Source organism: Crotalus tigris, unplaced genomic scaffold, assembly GCF_016545835.1.
Source record: "Crotalus tigris isolate CLP2741 ecotype Arizona unplaced genomic scaffold, ASM1654583v1 scf7180000024433.1590703, whole genome shotgun sequence".
NCBI classification, from domain to species: domain Eukaryota; kingdom Metazoa; phylum Chordata; class Lepidosauria; order Squamata; family Viperidae; genus Crotalus; species Crotalus tigris.
In genome coordinates, this window is record NW_024100600.1 from 1,366,595 (window position 1) to 1,375,383 (window position 8,789).

Below are 8,789 nucleotides of genomic sequence, written 5' to 3' on the forward strand. Positions count from 1 at the left end.
TGGTCTGGCACAAAGGGCTCTGCTCCCCTGGCCTTGGCTCTAGGTGCCTGGCAAAGGAGCAGCCAGATTTTGCTTGGCTCAAAGCTGAATGTTTCTGTTGCGAAGGCAGGATCCTGCTCTTCGCTGGGGGAACAGGGAAGGGCTCTACAGCACCGGGTGGGAAGTCAAAAGGCCAGCAGAGGGCCCTTTGCTAGCCCATGAACATGCATTCCAGTTGTAGATTTTGCTCCCCACCAACTTCAAACTGCTTATGGTGGTGCTGCCACCTTCCCTGCCCCCATGTCCTTTCTTGCTGTGAAGCCAAGTGATTGGAGGAGCATGGGCACTAGGGGTGTTTGGGCAGAAGGGTGGGCGTCCTTCAACTGTGCCACTTGCCACCTCTCCCATGGACGAAACCCTTGGGGTGGGTTGGTCTGGCTGCTGACTTTTCTCCAAAAGGAATGGAGCTTCCACTCTCACAGCCACGGTGAGTTGCAATTCCTTTCTCCCAGCCACTTGAGGAGGGAAGCCCCAGGAACACCTCAAGCTCAGCGGGACCCCTGGAAGTGGACCTCCCCCTTTGCCCAGGAATGTGACTTTTTGATCTGCCCCCTATGGAGGGACTTGGTCAGAACTCCTGGCTCAAACCAGCCCTGACCCTGTTTGTGAAGTTCCAGAGCTTTGGATAGGTCCCTCTTAGTTCATGGCCAGAAAGAGAGTCTATTCTCTGGGGAAGAAACGAAGAGGCGGATCTCCAGCTTCAGGTCATTCACCCGGATTGGCAAGACAGTGATGGACTGGGACAAGATCATGCAATGGCAAAGTGAGAAAAACTGATTCGAATTGGGATACTCTTTTAAGGCAGCTTACACATTTTGAATATACTCAGATAGTGGGAGTGGCCAACCCCAGCATTTATTGCTCTCTTCACTACCAAAAATCAGAACTCTAGGGCAGAAATCTAGGACAAGCTAAATTTACAAACTGTAGCGGTTAAAAAGCTAAAACCAACAAACTTCCATATGAAACCAGAACATCAACTTTAGGCTCTTCTGGCTAAGCTGGAAGTAGGAAATGTAGAGAAAAATAACAATTTTAAGGCTCTCTTAAAAAAAATATCTGGCAAGACCCTTACATGCTTCCCAAATAAGGAAGTGTAAACAGTGCCACAGCACCTACTTCCTACAGCAAGTTGTGCATAGAGCTGACACCTGGTGGTGCAAATCACAAGTGCAAAAATCTGGGCTCCAGCTTTTTTAATATGAACCTCTTGCTGCCCCTCAGCACAGAAGAGACCAGAAAGAGTCTTCCCTGCCCCATGTTTCCCCCAAACGAAGCAGACACCAGAGCAACCCTTAGTTGGCAGGATGGCAGCACCCAGGGAACATTCAGCTTCTTAGCAAGAATGCAGAAGGGCTGCCTTCCCAACAGCAGTCCTCCATCCTGCATGGATAACTGGGAAGATGTTCCAGGCAGGAAGATGTAAAAATCATAGCGGAAGCTTGAATTTAGCTGGACCCTGGCTTAAAAACAACCCCCCCCCAAACTGCCCGTGGGTGATGATCCCACCTGCTTTGAAGCCCACAGCCTCCCAAGGATACCAGTGTCACCTGGGCCGCAAAGGATCCAGGCTTCTTTTCCCCATAAGGCAGAATGAAGGCCCAGTTACATTCTGGCCTGTCCAGCAGCCGCTGCAAGCACATTTCAGGCAGCCATGGACTCATCTGGCTCTCGGTGCCCCCCAAGCCACAGATAGGGAAAAATCTTCAACTCGAGCAGCCTGGTGCAATTTAATGCTTTTAATTTACAAATACAAAACCTGATTACGACTACTTCTTCTCCTTCTTCTCTTCTTTCTTGACTTCGCTTTTTTCCTTCTCCTTTTCCTTGTCATCTTTCCTCTCCTTCTTACTCTCTTCCTTCTCCTGCCCCTCCTTCTTCTCGGCATCTCTGTTGGCAATCTTGTTGTTGATGAGATTGTGCAGCGCTACCACCGAACGGATCAGAGAGGCCAGGTAGACCACCACCATCTGGTCGTTGGTCTTTAGGTAAAAGGCTTTGACGAATTCTTGCAGATTGACATCTGGCAATAGGTTGAAGACATCCTGGAGCTGGTAAATGATCTGGTGGTTGATGGGAAGCTTGCCAACTGCCACTTTTTCTAAGTAGCTCCTGATATCTAAGAGCTTGGAATTCAGTCCCTTCAAACCATGGACCTGATTGGTGATGCGCTGGGAAAGCGTGCCCACTGTGGTGTCCTTAATGTCGCTGGAAGAGCGAGAGAGGAGGAAGCAAGTTGTGTCAACAGAACAGGCTATTCTCACGGTCATCCTCCAGGGGGCTCTTCTGAGTAATCTGAACCCAGAAGGTGGCCCCAAACAGAGACCCAGGCTTCCCAATGGAGAGCTGGACCTTGCACTTGTCTTTTACCCACCCCCGGCTTCTGATGTGGCTGGAAGAACAAAGCACAAACTACAACCTCCCAAGTGTTTACCGCAGCAAGTGCTCCACACCAACTTCTTCAGCTTCCTCCGCTCCAATTTCACTGGTCACATGCTCGAAAGTCTTGGACGTTGGGGTTCCATCCTTTAGGGCCAAAAGAAGACAAGCACGTCATGGCCAAGGAATCTGCTTCTGGGCAGGAAGGGCATTTTTGCAAGTGAGGCATTTAAACAACGGGAACCAAACGTCTACATGATGGCCAGAGCCCCACTCCTGCTCCTCCCCAAAGGGAAAAGGGAAGCCAAACCTCCCAGCAGGGGAGGGAGGGCCTTGGGGAAATCAGAGGAGGCGGGGGGCTTGGGGGAAGGCCCGGCTCCTGCCCTGCTGGGAGACTCACATCATGGACCTCTTCCACAGAGATGTAGCCTTCGGTGGGCAGGCCAAGGTCCTTGGGCTTCACGTCGATGATCACCAGCACCTGAATGGGAGACCCTCGTCAGGCCCGTCGCCCCAGGCAGAGTGGAGCCCCCGTCATCTGGTGGACGCCTCCCTTACCGAGTTGGAGCAGTAGCGCTTCATGAGTTCGTTGATGGCGATGTCGTTCTTGTGCAGCTTTGGGCCGGTGTGGTACCAGCCAACGATCCGCTCGCGGGCTGGGGAAGCGGAGGGGGGTTATCCGGAGCCTCGAAAGGGCCCCTGGGGGGCCGGCCCATCCAGGGCGGGGGGGGGGGACTCACCGTTGACCTTCTTGAACATCCCGTACATGTTCTCCAGGTAGTCGTGGTCCAGGAACCAGACCGAGTCGTCCTTGTCGTCCTCGTCGAAGGGCACTGCGGGGGCAGAGCGGGGGGGGGGGCTTGAGCGCGGTGGAGCTTGGGGGGGTCGCGAGGGGCGGGACGCGCACTCACCCGCGAAGCTGTTGGAGACGTCCAGCACCTTCTTCTGCCACGAGCCCAGCAAGACGCCCACCACGCGCTTCTGGTTGCCCACCTTCCCGATCCTGCCGAGGCAAGCGGGGAGCAGGTCAGGCCGCGCCTGTGACTCAGCAGCACGGGCGGGCTGGGGAGGGCAGGGGAGGCCGGGCGGGCGGGCGCCTCCTCACCGGTTAAAGTGGTCCACCACGCTCAACAGCACCAGCGGGTGCACCACCACACGCTCCACGGCCAGTTCCGGCATCGCGACGGCGACGGCTCCCGGCTCTGCGGCTCTGCGGCTCCCGGCGTGCTCCGCGGCCAAGTCACGGCGCCATCTGGGGCGGGCCTCCTGTGAGCTTCCGGCGCGGGGGGGCCGGGCGAGGGACAGCTTCAAGAGCACTTCCGTCCTCCCTCCTCGAGTAGAAGAGCGGGCCGGAAAGAGCGGCCCCGAGCGGACACCTGTCGTGCCGGACCCGGCCAGGCGGTGGCGCTGTGTTGGCTTTTGCAAAGCTGGTCCTGGATCCGCCGATGGCCGTTTGCGGTTTGCGTTGATTCTACTTTATATATCATGTCTTCTTTTATTATTTTATTTTATATTTTTTTCTTTTTTGGATTTAGTTATTTTTTCACTGGGAGGATTTTTGCCGCTTTCCAGCAGGAGGAGCCGGTGGGCCAGCCAGGCGAAGGGAGCTCCTTTTACCAATATACATATAAAACCCGAAGTTCAAATTAAGGAGCTCAATAAGTAATTTAGCACATTGATTTCTGGGCATCTCTTAAGTGCCATTACAAACTACGGATATTTTAAATGCTATTACCTAATAGAAGGCATGTTTTAAGCACCTATTGATTTTATAACTGTTTTATTTTGCTGCCTTGGTTTAAAATCATTTTAACTACTGAGTAATCAAGAAGAAATATATTGTTGGTATGAAATACAGTCAAGTTCGTAAAAACTTTTGACATTGTTAACTAAGCAATTGCCGCTGTGCAACCTGCTGTTGGGACAGGAGAAAAGGGTCTCAGCCTCGACCCCCCCCAACCTCGAGGGGTCCTGGTACCCTGCAGGGATTGCGCCCCCCCCCCCAATTAACTGACTTCATCAGTTAATTGGCTGACAGCAGATTTAAAGGGGAGGGCAAACTGGGAAAATAGATGTTGCGGATAGGCGCTTGGGGCTGGGCACTGGATAGCTATTTACTCAAGACGCTCCCTGGACAGAAACCCACCCTGACATTAAACCGCGTAGAGACACTTGAGCGCCATTGATGGGAAACTCTAATGGCATTGGGGGCTCCCAGAGAAACTGCATTAATTTGTCCAAACACTCTTCATTGGTGGAGGACCTCAGCTGTGAGCCAAGGAGAGGGAAAGGAAGGCTGCTCAGTTTCCAGCCTTAGCTAAAAGGAAGCTGCATTTGCTTGCAATAGGGATAATTCACCCAGCTTCCTAATACACCCCCCCCCAATAAATGAAATCGCTCTGAAGTAGGCATGAAGAAGATAAACATGCAGGCTTTGGGCACAGGCTGCAGATTGGTGGAAGTCTGTGACATGTTGTGAGCTGTCAACTGGCCCGACATGGCTGGGTGATCCAGGGTGAGTGCTTAACAAGCAAGTGGCTCCAAGGTGGCATTAGAGCGTTGCCAGGAAGAGAGAGAAAGTCCAATGGGCTAAACTCAGTTTCCCACGTGGGAAACACATGATGTCTGCCCATAATAAGACCAATTCCTCAGGTGAGGGGTGTGTGTGTTGGTATGGATCCTGCTGGAGCAAGCAAGAACAACTGCTGTGCTGCTCTTTCCAAGTAGGCCCAGCAATGGCCAGAGCTGCCTCCAGTAACCTGAGCACCTGGCAAAGAGCACATATAGGCCACAGGCTGGCATCGCAAGAATATTACATTAGCGTGCCAGAGATTTATACCTGAAAATCCATTTCTGCATGGAGATTGCATTTCCCACCGGAGCACATGCCTTTAGAATTGAAATGCCATTTTTTTTGCCCAGGGTGAGGTAAGGAAAAGACAGACGGCTCCTCCAAATCTTGAATGTGGCTTGTCCCTTTAGGACAGCTGGGTTCATGGGTGATGTTGCCCTAGTCAGGAGGGATGCCAAGCTCTATTTGTTATTAAAGGGAGCAGCCAAAAGCTTCCTAGCGAGCACAGCAGGACAGCTCAACAGAGGAACAGTTTTCTGCTTCAGGTCCAGCGGCACAAGGCAAACATCTTGGGTGGTTATCTGAAATCAGATGAAGAGGACGGTTTATCTTATTGCCTATGCTGCCCTTTCTGCAATTATAATAATTAAAACTTCTAATTACCTGTAATTATTTTGCACACATTGAGGACTAGCAAATTCTTTAATATGAAGCTTTATTTGTATCAAGCCAAACTTCAGAAGCTTTCTTATTAACTGCTGTCAGTCCTGTGATTTACAAGGGCAATAACAATCTGGAGGGGGCGCATTTATCATAGAGTGCAGCACACCAGGAGCCATTTTTCTGCAGCAGTAAAGCCAAATGATCAAATGAGTTCTTTTCTTCTGTAACCTTCTTAAGATGGGGAGGCAAGGGGGGGCTTTTTGTAGCTGTCCTTCTGCAGCTCCCATCTGCCTGTGAAGATGGGTGGCTGATTATAGGTCTGGAATAGCAGATGCCCTGAGTGAAACAAGCATACTTCTTCCTTTCTATTAGTTACCAGGATTATTTATTCCCCTATTCTTAATTTTTATTTTATTTGCATGACACCTTTGAGATTGGGTGGGAGAAACACCTATCTTCCCTTCTTAGGAAAACTCAAATAATGCTGATTTAGGATACATTTATAACAAAGAATTGTTATTCCAGTCTGTAATGCAGTGTTGGGAAACAGAATTCAGTTATTCTGGCATTCATTCATTCATTCATTCTTGCATAGGCAATGCTAACTATCTTTTGTAACAAAGAGGTAGCACACTTTTGCTTTGCTTCCTGGAGAATCATACGCAAGGCACTATCAATTCATTGATAGTTAAATTAGTGGAATTGTAAGTTAATTGGCTCATGGAACCAGTTTTTAAAATCTATGTGTACATTTTCTTTAAAACAAAACTGTGTACCTACCTAATTGTTAAAAAAGAAAAAATGACAAAAATTATTCAATACAGTCTTCATATTTCTTATTAGAGTACATCACAATGAATGCCTAGTTTTCCATGTGTTTTTAAAGCATCCAATTGAAAGTGCTCCACGGAAAGAAGAAACATCTGCTTGCAATGAAGGAGGTCCCTGGAGGACCACAGTGTGGCAGTGAGGTCCCAGCAGCAGCTTGCGTTGGTCCTGCTAGCTGTGAGTTATGAGTCTGAAGCCAACACATCTGGGGAGCACCTGACTAGGGAATGTTGTCCCAGGTGGAACCAGTTACTATAGCAAACCTGGGACTCTCTTGGTTACAGTGGAGTCCACATCTGGATTGTGTAAGCTCTGTCGGTTGGTCCTGGATAACATCTTCAGCCTGTTTGTTCTAATTTTATGGTGGTGCTTAAAAACAGAGCCAGGCAGAGTTTGGCCAGGCAAAGGCCGGCCCCTCTGGATACCGGCTGCAAAGGGACTTGGGTGCTATTTCTTATGCTTTCTGTCTTGGTTGATCTTTTGTCTCTATTAAAAGTTACAGTTTCTTTGTACTCCAAGGCATATTTTAGATGCCATTTTCTAAAGCCCTAAAAACCTGTGACTTTCTGCAGCAGTTTGGGGATTATTTTTATACAAATGTGTGCTTTTCAATTGGCTCAAACCCTAAACAATACACAGACTTGCAGTTATGTTTCCTGTTAATCATGTATGGGAAACTGCACTGAAGGAACCAGCAGAATGCTAAACAAGAATTGGAAAAACAGATGTTTTCTTCCATCCTATTTATCTTGCTTTCTTTTACAAGAATGAGAAATTATGAAGAGAACAGAAATATCATCAGGCTGCTTTTGCTAGCTGCTGCTGCTGCTGACAATCACAGCAAACAAGCAAATCAACAAAAAGCATTTCTAATTATTTATTGCAGGGTACAACTGAAAATTTGATTCTTTAGCTTGGAGATATTGAGCATATTCTGCGAAAAAAGAAAGAAAGAGGGATGAAGTGCCTTAGTCAGAATGAAAGATAAATATGTAGTTTGAAATAGCGGTCTCCTGACCTGGGAAGGACAATTTATTACTTGGTTGCCCTGAGCCATGAATTCAAAGCAGTGAAGAAGGGATTGCTCTGACTTTTTGCCACCTTTCCAAAAGAACTATGCTGATTCGTATTTCTAAGAGAAAGAGGCAAAGGGTTTCTCGTCAGATGCCTCATGCGCTGGGGGGTGCCTCTTCTTTTTGCCCCAGGAAGAAGAATTTGTAGGTGCCACAGAGGCTGAGAAAAAGTCCAGGAACACAGAACAGAGCTCCTGATTGGATCGCAGATGTTCTGTTTCCAAGTAAAAGGCATTGAGACAAAGCGGAATAATAAAAACAGTCTTCCTTTATTGCAATTCACCAACAGAACAGCAAACAAAATGGCGTGGAGTCTTTTATACTCCCCTTGCAGGGACAGCATCAGCCAATCAATGCAAGACTTTTCTCCCGCCTTGTGCATGTGCGCAAGGCCGGAGACAGCCTGTCTGGTCCCGGGCAACCACGTGGTCTGCCCGGGCCTTCTGCAGCTTCCTGAGCCTGCTGAGTCATTCAGCAGGTACAGGACATAACACCCCTCCCCCCTTGGATAAAACAATAAGTAAATACTTACTGTTTTAGAGCAGCATACATATACATGTGTCCTGATGAGCATGTAGTTCTTTCTAAATACTCTTACGCCTGCCCACTGACAGACTCCAAGGCATACATCTTTTATATTTCCTACAGTAATACAAAATGTGATCCACTGGAGAAGGAAATGGCAAACCACTCCAGTATCTTTGCCATGAAAACCCCTTGGACAGTACTAAAAGGCAAAAAGATATGACGCTGGAAGATAAGCCCCTCAGGTCGAAAGGTGTCCAATATGCTACTGGGGAAGAGCAGAGGGCTAGTACTAGTAGCGCCAGAAAGAATGAAGCGACTGGGCCAAAGCCGAAAGGATGCTCAGCTGTGGATATATCTGGTGGTGAAAGGAAAGTCCTTTCACCACCAGATATATAAAGATTTTTTCTTCATAGGAACCTGGAATGTAAGATCCATGAATCAAGGCAAGCTAGATGTAGTCAAAAAAGAGATGACAAGACTGAACATCGACATCTTAGGAATCAGCGAACTAAAATGGATAGGAATGGGTGAATTTAACTCAGATGACCATCAGGTATACTACTGTGGGCAAGAATCCCTCAGAAGAAATGGAGTAGCCTTCATAGTCAATAAAAGAATAGGAAAAGCAATACTGGGATACAATCCCCAAAATGACAGAATGATCTCAATTCGAATCCAAGGCAAACCATTCAATATCACAGTAGTCC

At 48.4% G+C, this 8,789-nt stretch overlaps 1 protein-coding gene across 1 annotated transcript; it reads right to left on the reverse strand.

The window, feature by feature from the left end:
- Window positions 1-1,758: 1,758 nt before the first annotated feature.
- PSMD7 (proteasome 26S subunit, non-ATPase 7) lies at window positions 1,759-3,685 on the reverse strand. Its single transcript, XM_039331025.1, has 7 exons — window positions 3,524-3,685; window positions 3,330-3,421; window positions 3,159-3,251; window positions 2,977-3,074; window positions 2,819-2,899; window positions 2,474-2,565; window positions 1,759-2,247 (listed from the first exon to the last, which is right to left on the reverse strand). Exons 1-7 carry the CDS (start codon window positions 3,595-3,597, stop codon window positions 1,809-1,811), a joined length of 969 nt encoding a protein of 322 aa, XP_039186959.1. The 5' UTR covers window positions 3,598-3,685; the 3' UTR covers window positions 1,759-1,808.
- Window positions 3,686-8,789: the final 5,104 nt, after the last annotated feature.